At 58.4% G+C, this 26,695-nt stretch overlaps 2 protein-coding genes across 8 annotated transcripts in view; one reads left to right on the forward strand and one right to left on the reverse strand.

Moving 5' to 3' along the window:
* Nucleotides 1-1,923: 1,923 nt before the first annotated feature.
* Nucleotides 1,924-17,339, forward strand: LOC100091300 (AKT interacting protein). Of its 6 annotated transcripts, none has more exons than XM_029075429.2 (11): nt 1,924-2,030; nt 7,574-7,693; nt 9,114-9,319; nt 13,642-13,706; nt 13,785-13,885; nt 14,438-14,526; nt 14,615-14,713; nt 14,806-14,913; nt 16,171-16,231; nt 16,478-16,576; nt 17,129-17,339. In XM_029075429.2, the coding sequence occupies exons 2-11, from the start codon at nt 7,652-7,654 to the stop codon at nt 17,159-17,161; spliced, it is 903 nt and encodes a 300-aa protein (XP_028931262.1). In that variant the 5' UTR covers nt 1,924-2,030; nt 7,574-7,651; the 3' UTR covers nt 17,162-17,339. The 6 variants fall into 6 exon arrangements, with proteins under 6 accessions (XP_028931262.1, XP_028931260.1, XP_028931264.1 ...); XM_029075427.2 differs by lacking the exon at nt 1,924-2,030 and adding an exon at nt 5,074-5,175; XM_029075431.2 differs by lacking the exon at nt 1,924-2,030 and adding an exon at nt 5,074-5,175 and having other exon boundaries at nt 16,481-16,576.
* Nucleotides 17,340-17,401: 62 nt separating this feature from the next.
* Nucleotides 17,402-26,695, reverse strand: part of RBL2 (RB transcriptional corepressor like 2) — a 33,930-nt gene continuing 24,636 nt past the window's right edge. For both annotated transcript variants that reach the window (XM_029075424.2, XM_029075426.2), the window contains 12 exons: nt 25,290-25,393; nt 24,244-24,381; nt 23,381-23,545; nt 22,862-22,970; nt 21,769-22,026; nt 21,352-21,629; nt 21,083-21,259; nt 20,921-20,992; nt 20,006-20,111; nt 19,408-19,613; nt 19,015-19,179; nt 17,402-18,875 (listed from right to left, as the gene is read on the reverse strand). In XM_029075424.2, coding sequence (XP_028931257.1) covers nt 18,705-18,875; nt 19,015-19,179; nt 19,408-19,613; nt 20,006-20,111; nt 20,921-20,992; nt 21,083-21,259; nt 21,352-21,629; nt 21,769-22,026; nt 22,862-22,970; nt 23,381-23,545; nt 24,244-24,381; nt 25,290-25,393 — 1,949 coding nt within the window. In that variant the 3' untranslated portion in view covers nt 17,402-18,704. The remainder of the gene's footprint in view (nt 18,876-19,014; nt 19,180-19,407; nt 19,614-20,005; nt 20,112-20,920; nt 20,993-21,082; nt 21,260-21,351; nt 21,630-21,768; nt 22,027-22,861; nt 22,971-23,380; nt 23,546-24,243; nt 24,382-25,289; nt 25,394-26,695) is intronic.

Raw genomic sequence — 26,695 nt, forward strand, 5'->3', positions numbered from 1 at the left:
GGTCATAAGTCACCGAGGACGGGAGATTCCCATCATTTTTCCCGTCCCGCTGTGATCTTGGGGACCCGTAAGCCTCCCTCACCCCCGCCCCTCCCCTCAGCAAATGGTTTACCCCAGACCCCTTCCAAAGGAACAAAATGAATAATGACAATGATAACGGTACTTTTTAAGCGCTTACTATGTGCCGAGCACCGTTCTAAGCGCTAGGGTGAATACGAATGAGTCAGGTTGGACAGAGTCCCTGTCGCACACGGGACTCCCACTCTTACAGATGAAGTAACTGAGACCCAGAGAAGTAAAGTGACCTGCCCAAGGTCACACAGCAGATTTGTGGCGGAGCGGGGATTAGAACCCGGGACCTTCTGAGGCCCAGGCCCGTGCTCTAGCCACTAAGTCACGCTGCTTCTCTCTTGCATTAGTGGCTGCCAAATCAGAGCAGGGACTGGCAGCGACTGGGGGGAACCGGACGTGACGGCGGACGGTTCACTGAGTGCCCGTGGAGCCGGTGTGTTGTTATCAGCGCGCGGGAGTCCCTTGGCCGAGATCCCGGGTGCCCCGCGGAGCGGCTGTAGACCACCATCCACTGGGAACGGAGGTACATCTGGGCCTTTTCACTGGACTCCATCCACCCCCCTCCACCTCTCATCTGCTGGGTGAGAATGGAATCCTGGAAACTGAGGCAGCGTCTGGAGGAAGGAGAGTTAACAAAGGGCCAGAGTTACGTATTTCTTGAAGAGAAAGGGGTTCTTGGGGAAGCAGCATGGGCCGGGAGCCGGAAGGACCCGGGTTCCCATCCCAGCTCTGCCACTTGTCTTCAGTGTGAGCTCGGGCGAGTCCCTTCGCCTCTCTGTGCCTCAGTCACCTCATCTGCTCGAGGCCCAGGCAGCGCGGGGAAGCCAGATGCGGCTAGCGGCCCAGAGGGTCCAAGTCAAAATCGGGGCACTTGACTCATGAGAGAAGTTAGTCACCTCTGCTCCTCTTTAACAGCCTCTCCTGCTCCAGGTGGTCAACGGCGCCTTGGAAGGCAAAGTAACGGAAGGGTAGTTTGGAACCGCTCCTCTTCAACGGCAGGACCCCGCCTAGGTTGTCTGTCTGCACGGTAAGCCCTCTCTAGACCCTAAGCACGTTACGGGCAGGGAACGTGCCTGCTAATTCTGTCGTCCTCCTCCAAGTCCTTAGCACAGGAATAATGATAGCAATAACAATAGCATCTCTTAAGCGCTAACTGTTCTAAGCACTGGGGTGGGTACAAGTGAATCAGGTTGGACCCAGTCCCTGTCCCACATGGACCTCACAGTCTTAATCCCCATTTTGCAGATGAGGTAACTGAGGCCCAGGGAAGTGAAGCGACTTGTCCAAGGTCGCACAACATCCCGGGATGAGAGGCCGGGTCCTTCCGACTCCCAGGCCCGTGCTCTATCCACTGGGCCACGCATCGTCCCTCGTCACGGGCAGGGAACGGGTCTGCCCGTCTGTTCTGTCATACCGTCCCAAGTGCTTAGTGCAGTGTCCCTCACAGAGGAAGCGCCCAATAAATACGGTTGATTGATTTGGCCTGTACTCTGGCGCAGCGCCCCCGGCAGCCATGCGGCAGAGCTGCAGAAAACCGACCTTGGCCCAGGGCCTCGTGGTGAGGTTAGTGGCTCTCGGGGCCAACCTAGTGGGGTTTTGGGGTCCCCAGAGCCAACAGGGAGGCTGTGGCTTCTCATCTGGGGGTGTGGGGCTGGGCAGGAGCCCCTCAGCCCCCGTCAGGCCCGCCTCAGCTTGGTCCCGGTCCTGGGATTGACCCTGTCCCGGCCACTACCGTGGAGAGAGGACGTAGCTGAAGCTTTCATCATAATCGCCTCTGAAGTCAGACCACTGCTACGTCCCAGGGCGCCTGGCGTTTGTACTTTCCCTTCTTCTTTTACAGGGCTCGGAAACGTACTTGCTAAATGCTTCCACGGACCAAGTCTTCGATCCTGGCCAGCTGGAGGGGCAAAGCGACAGGGATCTGCCAGCGGTGCTGGAAATCTGATTTTCATAAAAGAGTAAGTCACTCCTGTTGTCGGCTCGGAGGAGGAACGGGAAAAGATGTGTCCGTGATCCGTGAGAATGCCTCCGAGGGACGCTGTCGCGATTTTCGGATTTCCCTTTCCCAAGGAGGGTATGGCCGAGCGGATCTGCGTATCCAAGCTTAGCGTTCCGAGTAGCACTGTGACTACCTCAAGGGTTGGTTTTGACAACCTACGGTTCTCTCGGGCTGAGATTAATGTAACCGGCCATTTCAAGTCACCCAAGCTCGCGCTCGATATTCCCGATACTCCCACCGCAATTGTTCTTGCAATCGTAGAGAAGCAGCGTGGCTCAGTGGAAAGAGCACGGGCTTTGGAGTCAGGGCTCAGGAGTTCGAATCCCAGCTCTGCCACTTGTCGGCTGTGTGACTGTGGGCAAGTCACTTCACTTCTCTGTGCCTCAGTTCCCTCATCTGTAAAATGGGGATGAAGACCGTGAGCCCCACGTGGGACGACCTGATTCCCTTATGTCTACCCCAGCGCTTAGAACAGAGCTCGGCACATAGTAAGCGCTTAACAAATACCAACATTATTATTATTATTCTTTGCCCAGATACCTTTTTCAAACCTGATATCACATGGGGAATTTGTTGTGATTTATTTTAACAGTGAACTTCAAACGCAGCACCAACCTAATTATAGCAGTTCCCATAACTAATACAACTGGGAAGTTAGTTGGTTTCTGGCAGTTTGTTCATCATTAAAATGAACTATTTTAACGGTTAGCAAAATTTACCCAACTTTGACACTGGGGACCCGGTCTGTTCCTTTATCCCCGTATTTTTCGTGTACCATACAGGGGGAGAACGCTTGAAACAGTCTCAGAGCTTTTTGAACTTCATTCGCTATGACCAAAGTGAATCCTTCACTTCTTTAGTCCGATAATCCTTTCTGTAAACCAAAAATTACCTGTTGGTTTTACGGTACTTATTAAGCGCTTACTATGTTCATTCAGTTGTATTTATTCATTCATTCGATCGTATTTATTGAGCGCTTACTGTGTGCAGAGCACTGTACTAAGCCCTTGGGAGAGTACAACAATAAACAGATGCATTCCCTGCCCACAGGAGCTTACAATCTAGAGCGGGGGAGAGAACGTTAATGGAGATAAATAAATTGCAAATATGTCCCTAAGTGCCGTGGGGTTGGGAGGAGGAGGAGGAGGAGGATCAACAAAGGGGAGCAAGTCAGGGTGACGCAGAAGGGAGAAGAAGAAAGGGGGAGGGGGACGTAGTCAGGGAAGGCCTCCTGGAGGAGATGGGGCTTCGATAAGGCCTTGGATGGGGTGGGCGGAGAGTCCTTGTCTGCCGAGTTTGTGGAGGGGGGGTGTTCCAGGCCAAGGGCAGGACGAGGGCGAGGGGTGGATGGTGAGACGGACGAGAACGAGGCAGGGCGAGGTCAGCGGTAGCATTAGGTGTCAAACGCTGCTCTGAGCGCTGGGGTCGGTACAGGTTGATGAAGTCAGACCCACTCCCTGTCCCCCAAGGGGGGCCCACGCTCTAAAGCAGGAGGGACAACAGGTATCGAAGCCCCATTTTACAGTTGAGGAAACCGAGGCGCAGAGAAGTTAAGTTCATTCATCCAATGGTATTTATTGAGCGCTTACTATATGCAGAGCACTGTACTAACCCGCTTGGAATGTACAACCGGGCCACGGATAGAGACAATCCCCGCCCAACGACGGGCTCACAGTCTAAACGGGGGAGACCGACGGCAAAGCCAAGGAGAACAAAACAAAGTTGCCCAAGGTCACAGAGCGGGCGTCTGGCCGGGCGGGAACAGAACTCAGATCCTCTGACTGCCCAGGCCCCGTGCTCTTTCCACCAGGCCCTGCAGAGGAGGGGGGTGTTTCCTCCCCGTTGGACAGATGGGGAAACCGAGGCACGGCCGCCCAACAAAACCCCACGTCCTGGCCCATGTCCTACCGCTGACCGGGAACGCCCTCCCTCCTCACCTCCGCCAAACCAGCTCTCTTCCCTTCTTCAAAGGCCTACTGAGAGCTCACCTCCTCCAGGAGGCCTTGTTAGACTCAGCTTCCCCTTTTCCCTCCGCTCCTCCTCCCCTCCCCATTCCCCCCTTCCTCCCTCTGCTCTTCCCCCTTCCTCTCCCCTCAGCATTGTAAGCAGCGTGGCTCAATGGAAAGAGCCCAGGCTGGGGAGTCAGAGGTCACGGGTTCGAATCCCGACTCTGCCGCTTGGCAGCCTTGTGACTGTGGGCAAGTCACTTAACTATGCCTCAGTGACCTCATCTGTAGAATGGGGATGAAGACCGTGCGCCTCACCTGGGACAACCTGATGACCCTGTATCTACCCCAGTGCTCTGCACAGAGTAAGCGCTTAATACCAGCATTATCATTTTATGTGCGTATGTCATTTATTACCCTCTTAATTTTGTAAATGAGGTGCCCAGCCCTTTTATTCTAATTATGTTGATGATGTTGCCTTGGTTTGATTTTGTTCTGTTTTGTCATCCCGTCTAGACTGTGAGCCCGTCACTGGGCAGGGACTGTCTCTTATCTGTTACCGATTTGTCCATTCCAAGCGCTTAGCGCAGTGCTCTGCACATAGTAAGCGCTCAATAAATGCTTCTAATGCAGGAATGAATTGGGCGGGGATGGTCTCTGTCGAACAGTTGTCCATTCCTCGCGCTTAGTCCGGGGCTCTGCGCACAGTAGGCGCCCCATAAATACTATCGCATGAATGAGTAACGCCCCCGGCCGCGCTGGAGCGTCATAAAGCCCTGGGGGCGGGGCTTGCTGGAGATGGACGGTCCCGGCGTCCAATCAGAGCCCGCCCCGCTCGTTTTCCCCGCCCTCCCCCACGTGACCGGCGCCGCCCGGGTCTCGGCGCCCTGAGGAGGGCGGGGCGGGGGGAGGGCCGGAAGAGGGTGGGTGAGTGACGGGCGCGCCGGCCACTAGGGGCGTCCGGGGCCGCGGCGGAAGGCGCGCGGGGGGCGGGGCCTGCGGCTGAGGGGCGGGGGGGAGGGGGAGGAGGAGGAGGAGGAGGGGGAGGGGCCGGGCCGGGCCGGCCGGACATGGTGGCGGGCAGCAGCGGGAGCGGCAGGAGGAGGAGCAGGAGCAGGAGCAGCAGCGGGGCCCCCGGCCTTTCCGCCCGGCTCCTCGGTGAGGCCCGGGACCCCCGGCTGAGGGGGAGGGAAGCGGAGGGAGGGAGGGAGGGAGGGCCGGCCGCCCCCACCCCGTCCGTCCGTCCGTCCGTCCGTCATCGGTCATCGGTCGGGGTCGGACCCTGGGCCTCCCCGCGGCGGCCTCCGCTGCACCTGCCCGGGCCCCGCCCCTGCCGCCCGCCCCTTCCTTCCCTCGCTCTCCCCCGGGCCGCGGCCGTCGTTGGGGGGCGCGCGGGGGGGGGGGGGGAGCAGGACCGGCCCCCTCCTCCCTCCCCTCCTCCCCCCCTCCCCCCCCCCCCGCCGGGACCGGCCTCTGCCGGGACCGGCCCAACCGCCCCCCGACCTGGTCCTGGTTTGGGCGGGGCTCCCCCGGGCCGCCGCCCGCAGCCGCTCATTACAGGGGCCCCGCCGCCTCCGCCCGACACCCCGGAGCCCCGGGCGCGGGAGGAGGCGGCGGACGCCGGCCCCCGGGCGGGTCTGTCCGGATTCCTTGGGGACGGCCAAGGCCCCGCCGCCCGCGGAGGAGACGCCGCCGCCCCCCCGGGCCCCCCGAAGCGGCCCGGCCCGGCCCCACCGCCTCGCCCCCCGCCCCAAGAGGGTCCGGGAGCCTCCCCGAGGACCCCCCGAGGCGCCGCCGCTCCGCTGCGCATGACCCCGAGGACCTGCGCCTTCCCACGGCCCCGTCCGGACCGACGCACTGCCTTCGGACGGACACCCATCCTTCGGACGGCTGTCACCTCGAGAACAGGACCTTGCTCTCTCGACGCTCTCCAGAGGACGGCTCTGCCCCACTCGTCTTATCCCCCTTAAAGGGAGAAAAATCGAGGGGAGCTCCTGAGGACCTGGGATGCCCGTCGTCCGGCTCCGATCGAGACCCCTGCGGAGGGACCCCGGACTCCGGGCCTAATCCTCGGCGGCGTCCGAAGTCTCGCCGTGGAAGGGAGTGGGAACCCTGGGCCGGCTCGTTTTCCGAGGGTCCGGTCGGCCGCCCCAGCGTCGTCGGGCAAGGAGGGGGCGGCGAGCCCAACGGGCCCTTCCTCCCGGACCGTAGGAGCCGCCGAAGAGGCTCGAATTTAACCTCGGCGCCCCCCGGAAACGCCGCTGGCTCCGGCCGTCGCGGCCGCGTGACTCACGAGACCCAGGCACGGGTTGCCCGACGTGGTAGAAGGTGAACTCGGTTTCATTGGAACCTCTTCGGAAGCGACCGCCGCCTCCCGCGTCCGTTCGAGGCCGGATAGGAGAGGAGTCCGTTCTCCTGTCTTGAGCCCGGCCTCCCCGCCCGCTCCTCCTCCCCCGCTCGCTCGGCGTTGTAGGTTCGGGCGCCCCGCCGACCCTCCGTCCCTGGAGACGGCCGGTTCCGTCCTCCCGCTTGATGGTTCGGGAGGGGTCGGGCTCCCGCTTGCGTCGGAGACGGTGCGTCGTCCACCCCGGGGTCCCCCCGGAGTTCCCCGTCATTTGTCCGGCCGGGCGGAGATTGAAACTAAATCCGTGAGCGACGCCTTGGGTTACCTTCGTCCCGTAAAAACGCTCTTTGGCCGAGTTCCCAGATGGGCGGCCGGGGTGCCGGTGGGACGGGCGGATGCCCGAGGGACGGCGACGGCCCTGGGGTCTGCCCGGTTCTAGGCGGGACCCGACTGACCCGGGTCACGTCCCGACTCCCGGCCGGGTCACTCATCCTCTCTCCGCCGGAGGGTCTGGCAGATCCCCGGGTGTGGGTGATCTCCGTGTGCGTATGGGGTGATAAGTGCCTCCGTTTGCGGCTCCGTCCCCTTAAAATGGGCCCTGCCTTAACCTAGGTCCCACGGACTGAAACCTCTCAGGTTTTGCGAGGAATAGAGTTGTGTTTTGGGAATACTGTGCATCCCCGTCCCCCCCGCCCCCCCCCCCCCTTATAGTCATAGTAGTATTTATTAAGCCCCGACTGTGTGCGGGGCACTGAACCGAGCACTGGGAGGATATACCCGGGTGGGAATTACACAGGGTCCCTGTCCCTCCCGGGGGCTGACAATCTAAAAATAAAGCAACTCTCCTCGGCGGTGTTGCGACCTCTGAAACGTTAACTCCCTTCTGCCTGCACGTATGAAGAGGTTAGGCCCTTAGGTATTGCGGGAGAGGGCCTTCCCTAAGCACAGAGCTACTCTCCGGTCGACGAGCGCCAGAACCGAGTCGTAGTCGCCACCGATTACGACACGCGGCGTTGGGAATATTCTGAGTGATGCGGGCTCCGGCAGAAAACCTGGCTTGCCGAACCAAGGAGAGGAGGACGTAGGCGATCGTCTGGCCCGGCAGCGGGAGTAGGAGGGGACTGCTTGTTATCGGGGCCGGATTTGGGAGGCTAGATTTTGGACACTCCTCTGTGCTGATTTTTTTTTTTTTTCTTCGTCGCTCTCGTTTAGAGTGGAAAGTGATTCGAGAACACGGGAGAGAGTCTGGCGACAGTGAGGAATTGCATTTCTTTGTCGGGAGGCCACGGTATGAACCCCTTCTGGAGCATGTCTACAAGTTCTGTACGCAAGGTAGGTGCTGGATTGAATAGAGCGTCCCGAATAGAAGCATCTGGGCTCCGCTAGCTATTCAGTTCCCTCTTTTTGTGACTAGCTTATGAAGCTGTTCTATTCGCTAGGCGACGACCTCTTGATCCGTTGACAGGTTTTACTGAGTGAGTGCTTCCCCGGGCGCTGAGCGCTCTACTAGGCGCTAGAGAGAGAACAGTACAGCAGACTTGGTAGACTTGTTTTCTGCCCACAAGGAGCTCACGGTCTAGAAGGGGAGACAGGCATTAAATTACTGATGGGTGAGTGGGAGAGTATAGGGGTGTGGTACAGATTTATCTGTATACGTGTGTATATATATATATATATATGCCCATACAGATAAATCTGTACCACACCCCTATACTATATCTCTCTCTCTGTGTGTTTACATATATATGTGTGTGTGTATGTGTATACATACACACACACACACGTCCCTTGATAGGACCCACTTCTTCAAGCAGGGACTTAAATGTCCTAAATGTCCATTTTTTTCCATTTTGATACGTCACGGGCTGTGGCTCCACCAACCGAATTTTGTGCAGCGTCCATAGGGCCGAGTGGAAGCTGTTCTAATCTTTTATATTAAGCAAGAGCCAACTTTATGCATAATCTCAATGCTAGTTTAGACCTGCCTTGGACAAAGAGGCCAGAGGAATTAAACGCCATATATACATATACATCAAGCTCTAAGGTAGGCCCGACTCCGGATCGTTCCTACCCTTGGTTGATCCTCACATCCCCCTCCGCTCCGGAGAATCCGACTGACGTCATCCTGAGCTAAGGAAGTGCTTCTGGGTGTGGCATCGGCCAGCCCGGTCACCGCGACTCATTTAGACCCGTGTGGCTAAAGGTAGCAGTTTTCCGGATGCTTTCCAAACTGCGGAAGAATCCTTTACGGCCGGGGCCGCGGTGAGACGGGCAAATGAGACGTCGACTTCCCCATCCGTTTCTAACGCGAGGGCCTGGGCGGCGTCAGGTGATGACTTGATTTCGGTCCCTCCAGATTCCCGAGGAAGGATTTGGGAGTCTTGTGTCCCGCCCTCTGTCCCGCCCGAGGTCCCGGGGACTCTGGGTTTGGAAAGATGGTGACCGCGGCCCCAGCTTTCCCCTCGGGAAATGGGGTTCGAGCTTCGGCGTTACTTGGTTGAGGCCGACGGGACCTAGGGTTCCCCCACTAGAGTTTGGTCTCCGCGCTTGTGGGGCTGTCGAATGAAATGCGTAAGGAGGATTTCTCTGCTTAACCCACGGTGGGTCTCATTTCAGTTTTTTCCCAGCGATTTCAAGGAGATGGGGTGATGCGGGAGTCAGTCTGTCCCACAGCCTTGGGTGGCGGCCCCGAGGGCAGCCGGTCGGCCAGGACGCCGTCGTGACGGATGCTCTCGTGCCGTCTCTCTTGTAGCGCTCTGATGGGGAAGAGAAGACTCTGACCGGGGACCTGAAAGCCAGTCCGCCCCGACCGGCTCCGAAGAAGCAGCTGCCTTCCATTCCCAAAAATGCCCTGCCCGTAACCAAGCCCGCGTCGCCCACCCCCGCCGGCCAGTCGACCAACGGCACGCACGCCTCCTACGGACCCTTTTACTTGGAGTACTCCCTCCTGGCGGAATTGTACGTGCCCGGCTGGCCCCGCGCCCCCTCCCCTGCCCCCCCCCACCCCTTGCCCGGGAACAGACACGGTGAAGGTGGTCCTGGGTGGGCTCCTAAGTGGAAAGCCCCTTGCCCGGGACGGGGGGTCAACGAGCCGGACTCGGAGGCCTCCGGCCCTCGGCCCGGTGAAAACCACCCTCGGCGCTTAGTGTCGGTGAAGGCGGGGCAGCCGGGACCAGTTGGCTTCCACCCGCTGTCCCTCCTGCTGCCTCTTCCCCCCGTGGGGGGAGCCGCTCCTCTCTCACCAGGGCCCCGGGGTCCCCGGCCAGCCCCTCCCCGGGGGGGGGGGGGGGCATTTTCTGATGGGTAAGGGCAGCGGCTTTCCACAGGCCTTACTCTTCCTGTACGGTGTCTTCGTGGCGATTCTGTCGTGCGTCGGGTTCTGAGGGGAAAAGGCTTGGAGAAAAACTGGATATTTGGGGAAGAAAAGCAGCTACCTCCCTCCCTCCCTATCTCCCACCGCCCCCGCTCAGTGCGGGCTCTCTCCGGAGCGGTTGGGCGTAGCTCTTTGCCCCCCTCCCCGGCCCGTGGCTGCCGGCCGGGAAGGGCTCGGAAGGAAGGGGCTCGGGGGCCCGCTGCTCGTGCTGGAGCGGGGAGACGGACCTAGCTAGAAGCCACCTGGAATGGAGCGGTCCTCTTAAGGTGGCCAGGTGGACTTAGGTCTTCCGGGCGGCAACATAGAGGCCTTCCTCCCGGCAAGGGCCAGAAGGCCTCAAACACGGGAGGGTCGCCTGGCAGTATTCGGGCTGAAGAAATGGCGATGTCCTCACAGTAGTAGTCACGGTGTCGACGAAGAGGCTAGGCTGGGGCAAAGCACTGGGCTAAACCTAATGGGGCGAGAAATTAGACTCCCCGACCCCCAAGAAGTTGACAACCTAAGAAATCTAAGTGGCTGACCTCTTGTTGTAGGGTGGGCTCAATCGATCACTGGTATTGAGTGTTTACAACGTGCGGAGGAGAGTACAGTACAATAGAATTGGTAGACGCGTTACTTGTCCGCAAGGAGTTTACAGCCTAGAAGGGGAGAGAGATTACAATAAATTACAGATCTGTACATAAATCACGTGGGCTTTGAGAGTGGGGTCCTTAAAGGGTACAGATTCACGTGCCTTGGAGCCACAGGAGGAAGGGGGGAAGGGAAAATGAAGGCCGAGTCGCGGAAGCCCTCTTGGAGGAGATGTGATCTGAGTAAGATTTTGAAGGTGGAGAGAGTGGTGGTCTGGCCTGTGTGAACGGCGAAGGAGTTTTGGGTCAGGAGGATGTGGGCAAGCGGTCGACGGCGAGGTGAGATGAGATCAAGGTACATCGAGTAGGTTGGCGCTCTTTCATAGTATTATTAAGCGCCGTTAATATGAGCCAGGTACCGTACTAAGCACCAGAGTAGCCACACGGTCATCGCGTCGGACACGGTCCGTGGTCCGCTTGGGCCTTCACGGTCTTAATCCTCCTCTGTAAAGTTCAGTGTCTTGCCCAAGGTCTCTCAGCAGAGAAGTGGCAGAGGGGGCGATGAGAACTCGGGTCCTCCGCTCCCCAGGCCTGTGCTCTTTTTCCACTAGGCCACATTGCTTTTCATTAGAGGAGCCGAGCGAGTGGACTGGGCGGTAGTAGGAAATCAGCAGGGCAAGGGGTAAGAGGGGTTGAACTGATTGAGTGCCGTGAAGCCGCCGGTGAGGAGTTCCTGTTGGATGCGGAGGCGGATGGGCACCCGCTGGAGGTTCTTGAGGAGGGGGGACACCCGGGAGGTCGAGGAAAGAAGGGCACACGAGCGGCACCCGCTCCGGACGCCACGTCCGCGGGAAGCCTTCCCGAGAGGGACGGCAGACGGAGGGAGACTCTTTTCGCCGAGAGACTTTGTCTTCCACCTTTTCGAGGCGATTGATTGGATATTAGTCGACTGGAAGAGGGAGGGAGGATTCAGACGCTCTCGTAAGGTTACTCACAAACTCCTTAGTTCCAACAGGATTCCGTGACACCCACTGCAGGCGGTAACGGCGGACCCCTCGGGCTTGCCGGTGAAGGAGAGCGGGTCTGGGAGTCAGAAGACGCGGGTTCTCAACCCGGCTCTACTACTTCCTGCTGGGTGACTTTGGGCAAGTCACATGACTTGCCTGTGTCTCAGGTTTCTCACAATGTTAATAATTGCGGTATTTGTGAGGCGCTTACTACGCGCCAGGCGCCGTACTAAGCACTGGGGGAGGATCGGCAAATCAGGTTGGACCCGACTCACGTGGGGCCACGGTCTCAGTCCCCATCTTACAGATGAGGGAAGTGAGGCACAGAGAAGTCGAGCGACTTGTTGTAGGTCACACAGCAGACAAGTGGCAGAGCCGGTATTAGAATGGGGACCTTCTGACTCCCATCTAATCGGTGGGATTTATTGAGCAATGACTCTGTGCAGAGCACTCTACTAAAGCTTCGGGAGAACACAGGGGAGTCGGTAGACCCCGTCCTTGCCGCCGAGGATCTTAGAGTTTAATGGGTGAGACGGATGTTAAAGTAGATAACGGATCGGAGAAGACCAGCGGAAGGAGCCCGGGCCTGGGGGAGGGTCGGGGGACCTGGGTGCGAATCCCAGCCCTATCCTTTGTCTGCTGCGTGACGTTGGGCAGATCGCTTAACTTCTCTACCCGCTTCCTCATCTGTAAAACGGGGATTGACTGACTGTTCTTCTCACTCGGACTGTGAGTCCCTTGCATCTATCCCGGTGCTTAGCACAGCGCTTGACACACAGTAAGGGCTTAATAAATGCCCACTTGTCAGCATCGTCGGTCGCCAGGGCCGTCCCTGGGCCCACTCGGATTCCTGACCTCGGCCCCGGAGGGGAACGGGGGCCCGTTAGCGCGAATAGAACTGCGCCTGGGCCGGCGATGCCATCTTTCTCTCTCGCAAATCTTGCCGTGGCGCCCAGAGATCGTTTCCGGGCAATCTGTTCGGTAGCCTGGGAAATTGTCAGAGGGAGATGGGCCTAAAATCCCCGGCTTAATCACAGTTAAAAACGGTAAAGACGGCACCGTAAGGCAAGTGGGAGTGAAACGAGGGGAACCGGCTGAGTGACGTTCGGAGAGCGCGGATTCGATCACCCTTCCGGGATGAGCTCACGGCCTCTCCTGGACTCGGGCTTTCCCTGTTGCCGCCGAGCGGGGAGAGGTCCGCCGCTGAGGTCGGGCCGGACAAAGTCTGCAGGTCTTCCCGGTAGATTGGTAGCTTCACGCCGGTCTCCCCTCCGCTCGGGGAGGGGGGCAGGGAGCGGACTGTGGTGGACGGCTCCTTGGGGCCGGGCGCACCCATTTCTAACTCCCTCCATTGCTGGGGGCGTTTTAAATGGTATTTCAATGCTTACTAAGTTTCAGGCACCGTACTAAGCGCTGGATAGATAAAAGGTAAACAGGTCGGACACGGTCCCCGTCTCACCCGGGGCTCAGTCTTAAGCCCCGTTTTACAGATGAGATGACTGAGGCCCAGAGAAATGAAGCGACTTGCCCGAGGTTACCCAGTAGACAGGTGGCGGAGCCGGGATTGGAACCCAGGTCCTTCTGATGCCCAGGCCCGTGTCCACTAGGCCACCCTGCTTCTCTGTGCTTTTCCGGTTCCGAGTGAGAGTTGCTTGCGTGTGAACTCGCCCTCTGGACTCTGAGCGTGTCGTGGGCCAGGAGTGTGTCTACCGACTCTGCTGTACTCGCCCGAGTGCTTAGTTCGGTTCTCTGCACACAGTCAGTGGTCGATAAATATCACCGATTGATGAGAAGGATAAACCTACGGGTGACTTAGGGAAACCCGAGTGGGGATTGGGCCACTTTCTCAAAGAGCCCACGTTTTCAGGGAACGCCGTGAGCGTGTTCAGAACTGGACGAGGGTTAAGAGTTGGCATTTTCGGAGGCAGACGGGGCTCCTCGGCCCGGCCTGTCTCTCGTGGGTCGGCTGTCGCCGCCTCCCCGGCCCGTTCCCCTTGAAGTGATCGACTTTGCCATCTGGAGCCGGTTTCCTGCTCGGCCCCCGTCTCTGCCTTCCTCCGGCCCCGGGCCAGAGAGGCGCGGGTGGGTCCCGGAGTCCCCGCGGCCCTGCATCCTACATCCTGCCTCCTGCATCCTGCCTCAGGACAGTCTGGCTTTCGCCTTCCCTTCCCACCCGACTCGGCCGTCGTAACGGGGACCGTCCCGGGTCTCGATCTCCCCGACCCGACCGGTCAGGCCGTCCCCCGGCCGCTAGATCGGGGCCGTCAGCTCGTGCCCCCTAAAAGCCGTCTCCCGGGGTGACTCCCCCCTCTCTCGTGTTCTTCCTTACAGTACTTTGGTGGTAAAACAGAAGCTGCCCGGAGTCTACGTGCAGCCGTCCTACCGATCTGCATTAAGTAAGAGGAAGATCTGCTCTCTAAATTACTCCGTCCCGTCTCTCGACCCCCGGCTGACTTTCCCTCTTCCCTCCCCAGTGTGGTTCGGTGTGATATTCATTCGGCACGGACTCTACCAAGATGGAGTGTTCAAGTTTACGGTTTATATTCCCGACAACTACCCGGACGGTGACTGTCCGGTAAGTAGGGAGACGCGGGCGGCCGTGCGTGTGTACGCGGAGGGGCCGGGAAAGGGGACGGTGACGGATGGCGGAGTGTAGTGGTGGTGTAAGTGACCCTTTGCCCCCTCTTCCCCCCCACTGCACCTTGATCGTGCCGCTCAGGAGGGAGACCGAGGCTGGGCCTATCTTCTCTGCCCGGTGTAACGGGTGGGAGTGGTGCTGTCCGGGAGAGCCACGGCCCCAGGTGGATTATTTTTGTTTAGATTTTTTTTTTTGGGTCGGGTCCTTTTCAGGCAATAAATTTCCCCGGATATAATCCACCGTGTCTCCACCTAGGGACCGAGGGCCCGGTCTGGCCCGAGTTAACCTCCAGCCGGATGCCCTTCGCCCCCGAGGCGCGCCTACGGACCGATAAACTGCATTTTCGGGGTGGCCGAGGTGTCGCTCCAAGATGCGGGGGCGCCTTTTCCGGTCGTCGACCCCCAGATCACCCCTCTCCCCCGTTCCCGGGCAGCTATCCCCCCGCTCCTCCTTGCTCCCTGACGTGACCCGGAAATCTCTCTAACGCAGCGCCTGGTGTTCGACAGCCCGGTCTTCCACCCGCTAGTCGATCCTCTCTCAGGTGAACTGGATGTGAAGCGAGCATTTGCCAAGTGGAGGTCAGTGACGGCGGCTTTGCTCCCCGCGGCGGGGGGCCGGGGGCCGGGGGAGGAGGCGGCCGCTTCCATCCGCACGCTTCCTCCGCAGGCGGAACCACAACCACATATGGCAAGTGCTGATGTACGCCCGCCGGGTTTTCTACAAGATCGACACGACCGGCCCTCTGAACCCCGAGGCCGCGGTGCTGTAGGTGGCTCGGGGGCGGTCGGGGGGGGCCCGGGCGCAGGAGGGCTCTCGCTGGCAAAGGTAGCGTCGCGACCTTCCCCCCTCTCACGTAGGTACGAGAAAGACGTCCAGCTGTTTAAGAGCAAAGTGGTCGACAGCGTCAAACTATGCGGCAGCCGTCTGTTCGATCAGCCGAAAATCGAGGATCCCTATGCAATCAGGCGAGTCGCTTCTGCCTCGGGGACTCTGGGTTGTTCCGGGTCGAGGCGTCCACCTACTTCCCGCTCCGAAGTCCAGGGGTGGCACTTTCCCACCGCCAGACCGGCAGACGTGCCCGTTCTCGGCCTGGGTCGAGGCCGTATCCCTCCTCCCCCTCTCTTCTCTGCATCTCCTCTCCTCCCCCCATCCCCGTCGCTCTTTCCCTGCCCGGCGTACAGAGCTCTCGGTCGTCTCGGGTGGTTGGAAACGGGGGACACTGGACTCGTCATAATCTGTGTTTGCTTTCGGGTCACCGAGCTCTCTGTCTTCGAAAGTTTTTGTTTTGTTCTGAGTTGCACTTCCTCTTTCGTGAGCTGTTAGAAGATCCGTATCTATTTCGCCGGCTTTCCCACGTACTTTTTCCCTCCGTCCTTCCTGCTGGGACTCTCCTGACCCCGGGCCCCCAGGCGAGCCTTCGTGCTGCCGTACGTGGTCTCTCCTCTCCTCCCTGCAAGTGTCGCCCCTGGGACGAGCTGACGCTCAAGCGTCCGGGTTGGGGCGGAGAGGGGTAGGGGCGACCAGTAGACCGCAGGTGCTGCGGCGGAAAGTCGAGGAGCAGGATGGGGCTACGCCCTGCCCGGCCCAGGGACCGCCGGGTGGGAGAGAGGCAGGCAGGAGCGGCGTCTGCTGTCGCGTAACCCAGGATTCTGCTCCCGCCGTTCTCTCCCTTCCCCATCTTCCCCCTCCGCTCGTGCGGCAGGGAGGGCTGGCGAGCCCCCGTCGTCATCGATGGTTTCCGTTGAGCGCGCGGAGCACTGCACGGAGCGCTTGGGAGAGTACGGGACAACAGAGGTGGTAGAGGCGTTCCCCGCCCGCGATGAACTTACAGGCTAGAGGGGGCGGGGAGGCCCGGTCTCGGCGGAGCGCTCCCCGCCACCCAGAATTCAGCTCCGCTGGCCCCCCGGGTGCACCGTGGCTGTGTCGGGAAAGGGGGGAGGCCGACGGGACGTCGAGTAGTTATTTAAGCCCTGGGCACTACCGCGACCACTCTTCCCGCCTTCCTACGATTAGGATGGCAGTGACGGTATTCGGTAAGCGCTTCCTATGCGCCGAGGGTGGAAAACGGAGCCTGGGACTCGGGAATCGAGACCGCCCCGGCCCGAGGTCGACTCTGCCGGGGGAGAGTGTCTCGTTTTCAGCGAGTGGCCTGCTCACCGACCTGGGAGCGGTGGCGTCGGGCAGCGGCTCACGGGCGCCTCTCGCGTCTCTTCTTCCCCCAGTTTTTCGCCGTGGAATCCCTCTGTACACGACGAGGCCAGAGAGAAGATGCTGACTCAGAAAGTAGGTGACGCGACCCTTTAACTCCACGAGCGCCGATCCCACCCCGGATTTTCGGGTTGACACTCTAACTCCCCAGTTGCCCCCTCCTCCCCAACGCTCGGGCTACCTGAAAATCCTGGCCGGTGGCTCTTCGTCTTTGCCTTTACTCTCCAAGTGGACCCGAGCTGCGGGCCTGAAATAGAAGCCCCCCCTCCCCCCCCCGCCCCCGCGTGTCTTAATGATCTTCTTCTTTGACTTTGTGCCTAGAAGAAGCCAGAAGAGCAACACAGCAAAAGTCTCCACGTCTCTGGCCTGTCTTGGGTGAAGCCCGGCTCAGTGCAACCCTTCAGTAAAGAGGAAAAAACGGTAACAACCTAAAGCTCGCGGACTCTGGTGCACCGGGCACTTTCGGCCGACGGAGGGAGAAGGGCAGGAAGAGCGGACTGGTTCGACTGACCCGTGGCGGTGACCGTAGGGAGTAAAACGGCTCCAAGGGCGTGCGATCTCAGTGTTTTCCTTACGCGTTCGGTTTCGACCGACGTCGCGGAAGCCCCTCCGAAGGCAGTACTTTGGTCACGGAAGTTGCTCCGGGGAGGTTTCTCGGCGTCGACGCTCCGGTTTGTTGGGGGATTGTGTTTCGGGCTTTCGAATCTTCTTTTTCCTTCCGGGAGTGGCATTTTAAAAAACACCTCCAGCTGACCGGCCCCGAGGTTAGCGGGGGAAGCCGGCGGAATTCAACGCTACGTATTATTTAACGGTCTTAAGATCCAGGGTTTCGGTTGTAAATACGTTTCGGATGTGGACTGACTTGTATATAGATAGCCGGTTCGGTAACTCATCTAGCACTTTCGAGGGAAGGTTAAACCGGGACGGCTAGTCTTAGCTCTTTTCATTTTATTTTCTTCCCCGACTTTAAAGCGGATGCCGTCACCGAAGCACACGTTAGTCTGAGAGGAGACCAGAACACTATGGAGCGGTAGCTTTTTTTTAAAGCAGATACAGTTGAAGTATTTTTAAATGGTTATTTTATCTCTCTGCGGGGGTTTAATAAAATATTCTTCAGAAACGGACAGTGGCGTGCTATCGTGACTGATGTGTGGCAGTAGTGACAATAAACCTGAAAAGTGAATTGGCCGATTGTCCTCTGTTTCTCGAGCGCGAGGAAGGGGGTAAACGGAACCGGCCCCGAAAGTGGTTCGTAGAGGCTTTATTGAAAAATACACGCGCAGTATTTTCATACAAAGGTTACGTTTTAGCAACAGGGTAGCACAGGGACGATTTTATAAATAATATTTTGTACATTACACGCTCTTCCCCTCGAACGGTGGTGTTTTAGAATAGAATTCCCCATTTAAGACATGGAATTAAAAAGTTACCCGGTAACTCGTTTCCCACTAATTCAATCTTCCACTGAATTAAGTCTCCCTAACGCTACTGGATGCATCGGGCTTTTAAAGGGGCCGGACAGGAACGATCAAAGCGGGGAGCTGAGCTGCAGAAGCGCTTTAACGTTTCCTAGTCTAACGCGGGGGGCAAGTGCTAATAACGAGAAGGAGGAGGCTCCCGGGTGGGCGGCGGGCCCCCGCCCCCATCGGGGCCGGTCCCGAAACGCCCCGGGTCGATCGCCGACTTGTCTTAACTAATCCCCGCCTCCTCCGCCGAGAGGAAAAAGGCATGCGTGATTCTAGGTTCGGAGTCGTGTCCCCGTCTCTGCCCTCTCACCCCAAAAGATGGACAGAGCTGCCGGCTTCGCCCGTGAAAACCCCCGGACGGATGTAAAAAGAGAGAGGCCCCGCGAGGGTTAAAGGAACAGTTGGAAAGGTAACAGCGGGGGCCGGGGAGGCGCCGGGGGGAGGTCGTCTCGCAGACTCACTCTTTCGAAGGAAGAGGCTCGTTCACGGTTGTAGAAAAGTGCCATCTGCCAGCACGACTCGCTCGCTGGGATGATCGAAACCTTACTCTTCCACCCTAAAGTGCCACTCCCGATCAAGTTCACTTCAACACATTGCACGGCTACACAGAAATCAAATCACTGTCCACACGATTTTTCCAAGAGGATTAAAAACTACACAAGCGCACACGTACGCACGCCCACGTGCGCACAGACGACACCACACAGAGCCTGGAGGTCAAGGGGGGACACAGCTCGCGACCAGGGGCCCCGTCGCTCCTAGCCGCCAGGCTGCTTTTCGGCTCCGAAGCCCGTGCTGTTGTCCTCTAAAAAGCGCCCACCCTTCCGTTTTAGAGGCCCGCTGGAGGAAGGGCAAACGGGCCTTCATTCTTCCCTCTTCCCAGGAGAAGAGGAGGGGTGGGGAATGCAGAATACTGCCGTCCTGCCTTGGGGGAAGGGAGGGGGGTGGGGAGGAGAGGGGGAACCGTTTCTCTTCCGTCCCTTTCTGTCCAGGTGGAGGAGGAGAGCCCTTCTTTGGCATACCCTTAAGGCGCCGCTGTGGCTCCCTGATCGAGACAAGCGGTCCGAGCCAGGGGACTGACCTTAATGGCACCCTCGGTCATTCGCTACGTCTTGGAGACGGCGCAGTAAAGCGGTGTGGTTTTCCGGGCAGAGCCTCTTGGCCGGCGACTCGCTCCCGTCTTCCAGCAGAATGCCTCGCTTCTTGGTGGGCGTCTCCCCGGTCCTGATCATGCTGTTGATCTCTCTCAGCCTCTACGGGCACCGAGACGCAAAAGGGGCTGAACCACCCCGGCCGGGGGCTTCGGGGCCGACGGCCGGCTCCCCCCGCCCGGACCGGTGGCCGCCGTCACCGACGGAGCCGGGGCGACTCGTGGGCCGCGGGGGCTCTCACCTTGGACGGGCTGCTGCTGAAGTAGTAGTAGATCTTCTCCCGCTGAGACAGCATGGATTCGTTCTTGTGTGGGGAGATGTAGACCGAGTGGTTCTGGGACAGCTGGATGCGGCGGGGAGAGCCGGTCCGCACGAACGGGAAGGGGGACAGCGGAGGCGCCTCGGCCTGCCAGAGGAAGCGGGGTTTTGGGGGGGGACGACGGTGGGACGGTGGAAATCAGCCGCCAGCCCCCCCTCGGGTTGAGGTGAAGCGAAACGGTCATTCCTGAGTAACCCGGGGAGTTTTCGCCCCCGGTCGCCCTTGGACGGGGAGGGAAGCCCGGGCGGTCTCCGCTCGGCTGCAGGGTGGGGGGAACTTGAGGGCGGCGGAGTGGCCGGAGGGGAGGGGACTTACCGAGTTGGCTTGAGAGTATTTCAGGGCAAAGGTCCTGATCTGTTCGATGTAGATGTTGTTGTAGAACTGGATGAGGTCGCCCCTCTCTTCCTCTTCGACGTCGCTGTTGGGGCCGGTGAGGCGGGTGGGCGTCGGCGGGGCGCTGTTGGGCTGGGGCACGGGCAGCGTGCTGCTGGACCGCATCACCGGGCTGGAGTCTCTGCTGGCTGCACGGGGCGGGCACGGGGGGGGCGGCGCCCGCCTCAGGAGGCCGCCCGCGCGCGGGGCAGAAACTGGGCCGCCCTCGGCCTAGCCGAGTCGCTTTAGGGCATCAAGACGCCGCACAAATTGCCACAGAGGCCGGCGCAGTCTATGGGTTCTAGCCCCAGCCTTGTCCCCGTCCTCCTGAGCGACTTAACCCCCGTGTACCTCCGTCCCTTACGGGCAAAATGGGGACGATAGCCGGGAGAGGGGGAGGAAGTCGTTTGGGGGGAATGCAGGCATTCCTACCGACTTCACCATCGGCCCGCTTGCGGGGAGCGGGGTTCTGGCAGAAATAGCGAGGGGGTTTACGGAAGGCCTGCTGGAGCCACCCCTGGCGCGGCAAGTTGGAACTTACTTCTCTCTCTGTTCATCTCGGTGGGCGAGTTCTGGTGGCTCCGGCTGTCGCTGCTGCCAGAATTTCTTCTGCGTCGTTTTCCCTTTATCAAGACGCTGCGATACACCTACAGACGAGGCAGAGGGTGAGGGGCCGTAAAGCTGGCCTGGCTGGGCCTCACCTCAGTTGGGGATAAGTGGCTTTGGTGCAGGGGAGGCATCTGGCCCCAGTTCTGGTTAAAAAAGAGTGCCCAGCTGAGAACTGAACCTGGAGTGTAGGACTTTCCCCCTGCTGCCTCTCTCGTCAAAAACAACTGTCTGTCTGAAGTTTAATTTTCTTGATTAAGGAATCCGTCTTTTATCGGGCCTGAGAAAAATGCCGATACGCAGCAGGCCGGGACTAGCCAAGAGCAAGATCTTTCATCTGGCCGGGAGGAAGGGCCATCACCGCCCTGCGCCCGTAAGAGAACCCACACTCTTTTTTGAAATGGTATATTTTAAGTGTTTATTACGGGCCAGGCGCCGTTCCAAGCGCTGGGGTAGACGCACTCTGTGGTCCCACATGGGGCTCCCCGTCTTCAATCCCCATTTTACGGATGAGGTAACAGGGCCAGAAAAGTGAAGACACTTACCCAAGGTCACAGAGCAGATGAACGGTGGAGCTAGAATTAGAATCTCAGTCCTTCCGACTTCCAGGACTGTACTCTAGCCACTAGGCCACCCTGATTCTTGGCATTTAAAGGTTCAACCACCGGGTAGCGGAGGCAGCTTTCGCTAGAGCAATTCTCCACCTTCCCCGCCCAGCCAACCACATCTAGCAGTCCGTCCCATGTTGCAGAGATGCCAGGGACCGTATCCAGAGAAGCGCTCCCCCAAATCGTCTCAATAAGCTGGCGAATGAGCGGCGAACGCGTCCGAGCAGGGGGTGGGGTCTTACCTGGCTCCGGGCCTGGGGCTGAGTCCGATAGCAGCGCATGATGTTCTGGAAGGATTTGTCGTCTTTGGTGACCTGGGAAGGGAAGGAGGAGTGTGGGCAGGGAAGCCGGGGCCGGCGCGGCAGGCTTCCCTCGCGGGCCGCCCCGGGCGGGGCGTCGGTTACCTTGGCCATCACGTAGATGGCGCACATCAACAGCTGGTCCAGGTGGCGGTCCCGCATGAGCTCGGGATACTGAACCACGGAAAACTCGAAGCAGGTCCAGATCTTTTTCCTCAGCTCGTCGGAGATCTCCAGCTTGGCACAGAGGTCGCGGAGGCGGACGCTGGCCAGGTGGTAGACCTGGGGGGGGACGGGGAAGGGGCGGTGAAGAGCGTGGCGCCGGGGCAGCGAGGGTGGCGGAGGCAAAGCCGGCGGCCCGGGTGGGCGCTTACCTTCCGGAAGAAGAGGGACAAGGAGCTGGTCTTTCTGGGCCTGAGGCCGGCGGCGGCGGCCTGGCTCTGCCTCCGCTGCTGGCCGCAGGGGGAGAGCGGCTGGACGGCCACCTGGCCCGGGACCTGCAAGGGGGTGCCCGCCATCTGCTGGGGGCTGAGGGTCCCGGCCAGCGCCTGGGCACTGAGGGGCGGCACCGAACCCGCCACGGCCGGGGCCTGGGCCCCCACGTTGACTTGGACCGGGAAGAAGGTGATGCCTCCGTTCTCGTTGGCGATGCCTGCGTTTCGGGAGAGAAGGGCAACGTGGACGGGGGCTGGGATCCGGCCTCACCCGCTTTCGCCGTGGTGCCCCTCCCCGCTGCCGTACTGCGCCCCGCACACGGTCGGCGTCCGATAAATGAGCGACCGACTCCTCACCTTGAACGGGGATTGTCACCGTCTGTCCGTTATTGGCCGTCACCGTGGCGGTTGCCATGGTGACCAGGGTCTGGCCCGGGACCGGGGCGACCGCCACGGACTCGGCCGCCGCGGGGCCGACCAGGGTCTGGGAGGGGGCCCTGCTGGGCGGCGCGGCGTCCGAGGGGCCGTCGTTGTCAGCGAACAGTCGCCTCCTGGTAGTGCTGGCCGCCGGGGAACTGTATCGTTCGTACAGGCTGGTCGGAGAACCTGGCAGGGCTGCAAGTCAAACTCCCAGTGAGAAGCTGGCTCTCTCCCGGACCCGTTCCGGCCCGAGCCTCGAGAAGCGTACCAACGCCCCCGGCTTTGGCGGTCCATCTGGCCGGTACTCCCGGCTGAGCGTCTTTTCCCCGGTTCACCTCTCAAGTGGACGGGGTGAGGTCTTCTGCCTTGGATCCAGTCTCACCTGAATCCCCATTTAACAGGGCCAGCCGCTAGCTGGTGCCCGCCCTTTTGCCCGTCCGTCCGTAACTGTGACAAATGAAAACTCCTTGTTTCTTTCAGGGCGCCCTGTAGTCAGGCCTCCGGACTGCCTGCCAGCTACTGTATTATCCTCTGCCAGGGGTTCGGTCCAGTGCTCTGCACAGAGTAAGTGCTCGACAGATACCACTGATCGATCCAAATAGATGATAATGGGTGGATTTCTTGGAAAAGATCATACGTGGGACGGGAGAGGGTGCTGCCACGCCGGTTCTAGGCCCCATGTGTCTAACCCCAGGGGACGGGGTCAGAATCCAAGTTGCCAGAGTTCAGCCCGACCGAACCCAGCTCGGGAGGACAACCGTGAGGCGGCCCCACCTGCCGGAAAAGACCAAGTAGCCGACGGGAGACGGCCGGTGAGGTGCAGACAAAGCAGAGAGAGATCCAGGGGTCGGCGTGGAGAACAAGGCAAGTCAGTAGTGTGACAGCAGGGTTAAAATGGAAGCAGAGGGCTCAGAAGGAAGACAAGAAGGATGGGAGAAGAGCAGCTCTGAGGAAAGATGGGATTCTTCCGGCTCAAGTGAGCTAACTGGGATATGTGGTCTCCCATGCCCACCTCTGTTTCTCCACTTACTTCTCCCAGGACCTCCAGTTTCCGCACGCACTTCGGTGACCCTTCTGGGGGTCATAGGGGAGCCAGCCACCCCGCCATCACCTCTCTCCAGGTTCTGGGGCGGCATGACCTACAACAGAAGGGAGTACACACATCTCCAACACCCGTCACTCTCGCTCGGGCTAAAAAGAGCAAATTAGAACCCGGTGCCAGGGAAGAGCAGTCGCCATACTATCCCCACCCCTCCGTTGGGCCGGCTCCGTATAAACGGAGTGGCAACTAACTCTCCAGTCCTCGTGCCTGACCCCTTCCAGGGGAGGTCTTTAAAACGGTCAACTGCCAGACTTCTAGAGCGTGTCCGTTGGCTACTAATGAAGCTGGTTCTTTTAGTTCAGAGGCTCCTCCTCTGTACTCAGCGCTTGGGGGTTGCCAGCAGCAGGCTGCCGTTGTCCCTGGCAAACCCCAGTACGCCCGTGGCTCAAGGCCAACATGGTGGTCGGGCCTCTCACTCTGCCGGGACATATCGGGGTCTTTTCATACCTCTTCACAGGTGGGAACCTTGTTTTCATTGTCTCGGATTCTGTCCCACAGCGGGGAGTCTGGCTTCCACGCCATATGGTCCAAAATCTGCTCTTCGATATGATTAAGGTGCTTGACCACCTCTCTACAGAGGCCATCTTCGGCCCTAATGAATACTTCTATTACCTGAAATACATAAAAAAGAAGAAAAAATATCGTTTCTGTGGGAAAAGGACAGTCAAGATCTAAAGGCTCAGTGAGTCTGATGAGGAAGTCGTCATATCCCAGCCAATCTTGAGCAAGACAGGTCTGCTCCGGGCCAGTCGGGATGGAGAAGATCAATATCAATGCCAGAGGAAGCGGTCCACAGTTCCTCTAGATGTCCAGTCGTCTAGATGACGAAGCAGAGCCAGCTTAAAAGGAGAGGAGAGGGTGCTGCTGAAGCTGAAACGCTTCGGCTTTCCAGTGACGCTTCATTTCCCCAGCATGACTGAAAGAGGAGGGGTGTTCCCATCCATTTCCTACCAGCCTTTCTTCCCGCTCTCCTGCCTGAGGGCAATGACAGCCCCGAACTCTGCCCTGTAGAGTCTGCAGGAGTTCGTAGCCAGCTACCGACTGCGCTTGGGGTGAGATGTTGAGAAAAGATATCAAGATCTCCCCAAATTAAGCTGTCACGACCCAAACTCAAATTCATTTAACCCTACGATACTGCCTCCACACCCCTCCCAGTTCTCCAAGAATGAGATCAGCTCATTCAATAGGTCCTCAAAGGAAGAAAAGTCGTTGAAGTGTCTGAGCAGCCCGGGCCGGCTAAGCCAGTCAGCTCTGTCACCTTCCCGTTCCGGTCACGGGAGGCTCTGACATGACATACAAGTCTGACATACCTTGTAAAAATGATAGAGGGGCACGTCGAAGATTTCAGTGATGAGTGGAAAGTTCCCGGGAGGCTTGTAAGAGAAAGTGATGATCTCCAGGCAGCAGGCCAGAAGGGAGCGGTGGAAGGCGTCCTGCTCCAGGATGCCCTGCAGAGAGTGGTTGGGGAGACACAGGTCATCGGGTCCCCTCCACAGAGCCACCACCCACGGCCCAGCAGCCTACACACCACTCTCCGCAAAAACCCTCAGAAGGATGGTTTTAGTACCGAAGCTTTGGAGGTAAACATACTTCAAAGTGATGTGGTGTTAAATATGACATCTGTGGGGAAAATATACTTTATGTCTGCATTTTGACAAACCATCTCTCTCTGGTAGGAAAAACAGGACTGGTTGCAGCTTCTTTGGCCAATGGGCTTTTTGTTTTTTTAAAATTCGCTGCTATCGCTAAATGATGAAAGCTTGTCTGATAACCCAAGACTACAGCATAACACGTTAAAAGTCAATCTGATATCTCAACCGGGGAAAAATCTGTAGGTTCTCCCCAGGTTCCTGCGGTAGCGTTAGATGCAGCGTGTCACTCCTGAGGTAAGTCCTTAGACCTTCCTCTTCCTGCTCAACCCCAAGACAAGGTCTCGGGGTGTCTTGCCGAGCCTTTAAGAAAGGCCCAGCCTGGAGGGTCTGAAAGCCAAGCCCAGGGGTATCCCCTCTGCGCTCAGCCCTTCACCCTTTCATTCATTCGATCGTATCTGAGCGCTCACTGTGCGCACAGCACTGTACCAAGCGATGGGGAGAGTACAATATAACAATAAACAAACACATCCCTGCCCACCACGAGCTCACAGTCTAGAGGGGGAACCTGACCCTAACTCTGCTCTAGGCAACGGAGATGGCTTAAGCTCCAGCCATGTTGGAAAAGGGCATGGCCGAGCGCCAGAAGCCGACCGTGGAGTGCAGCTGGAGGCCAAGGCACCTGCTCCTTCCCAGGGAAACCACCTGAGCACAGTGGCACAACCACACCCTCCCCGTGGGCCCTTATCTTTTCCCCGTCCACTTACCGACAAATCGGTGTCCCCCAGTCGTTTCCGTTCTTGCTCCAGGACGGATTCTAACACCTTGTAGTAAAGCACTTCAGCAAGCCGAAAATGCTTGCTTTCTATCTCTAGAAGGAGAAAATTCCCAAATAAAAGCCCAAATCCCAAAGAGCCAGGGATGCCTGAGCGGTGCAGTCGGGAGGGAAAATGACACACGTCCTCTCCCTCTTTTTCCATCCCTCGTGCCTGTCTCGACTCTAACCCCCAAAGTTCCACACCTGGGTTCTTTGACCTGCCTTTTAGCGGTCAGATTCCTGAGTCTCTTCACTGGACTTGGGGCCCTCAGATACGTATTTCTTTCCAGCTCTCAAATGAAATCTGTTTGCTTCATTCAGGGATCTCAGACCCAGGAATATTTCCATGTGTGGATCCAAGTGGCTTGCCTTGGGGAAAGGCAGCGTTCCTCAAGCCGCTTAAACACATCAGTGGGAACAAAGATGCAGCTGCTGGTGCCACAAGCCAAAATCATTTCCTTGGGGCTTTGGGGTTGTCTCAGGTTAAAATTTTCTCTCTCCACCAAATGGGCACCTGGCTACCTCTTATCTTTCAAAGGGAAGGGCCAGGATGACACTTTGCTGACCAAGAAATAAGACACTCAGCAGCATTTGTTTTTTTAAAGGTATCTGTAAAACCCTTACCATGTGCCAGGCACTGTACTAAGTACTGGGGTAAATACAAGATAATCAGGTTGGACGCAGTCCATGTCTCACATGGGGCTCACAGTCTTAATCCCCATTTAACAGATGAGACACAGAGAAGTTACATGACTTCCCCAAGGTCACACAGCAGACAAGTGGTGGAATCAGAATTAGCACCCAGGCCCAGGATCTATCCACCACTTGGTCTAGTGGTATGCCATCTACTGTGTGACCTCTAAACTTCTCTGTGCCTCACTTTCCTCATCTGTAAAATGAGAATACTGAGAACCTCACGTGGGATATACAGTGTCCAATCTGATTATCTTCATTCAATAGTATTTAGTGAGCGCTTACTGTGTGTAGAGCCTTGTACTAAGCGCTTGAAAGTACAATTCGGCAACAAATAGAGATAATCCCTACCCAACAACGGGTCTCGTATCTACACAGTGTTCAATGCAGTGCCTGGCACAGAGTAAGCTCTTAACAAATACCACAGACACACAAAAATCTATTTCTCCCAAGCCACAGAGTTGGAAAACCAAATAACTAATCGCCAGTCCCCTTCTTCCGAGGGCAAAAGCAGGGACTTCCAGAAGGCCCCCCTTGGCTGGAGTTACGAGTCTGAGGTTGACTTGAGGGCACTTTACATCTCTGACTCAGGTCCCACCAGGCCTCGACTTCTGCTCGGTTCTACTGCCACGTGGACCAGAGCCACCCTCCTTTCCCCCTATT

Source organism: Ornithorhynchus anatinus, chromosome 11 (genome assembly GCF_004115215.2).
Source record: "Ornithorhynchus anatinus isolate Pmale09 chromosome 11, mOrnAna1.pri.v4, whole genome shotgun sequence".
Lineage (NCBI taxonomy): Eukaryota > Metazoa > Chordata > Mammalia > Monotremata > Ornithorhynchidae > Ornithorhynchus > Ornithorhynchus anatinus.

Excerpts from the sequence above, each read along its gene's own strand:
- LOC100091300 (XM_029075429.2), top strand. The coding sequence starts at position 7,652 with ATGAACCCCTTCTGGAGCATGTCTACAAGTTCTGTACGCAAG. Across the intron at positions 7,694-9,113 it reads CTACAAGTTCTGTACGCAAG|CGCTCTGATGGGGAAGAGAA; the intron begins GTAGGTGCTGGA and ends TCTCTCTTGTAG. Across the intron at positions 14,714-14,805 it reads AACCCCGAGGCCGCGGTGCT|GTACGAGAAAGACGTCCAGC; the intron begins GTAGGTGGCTCG and ends CCTCTCACGTAG.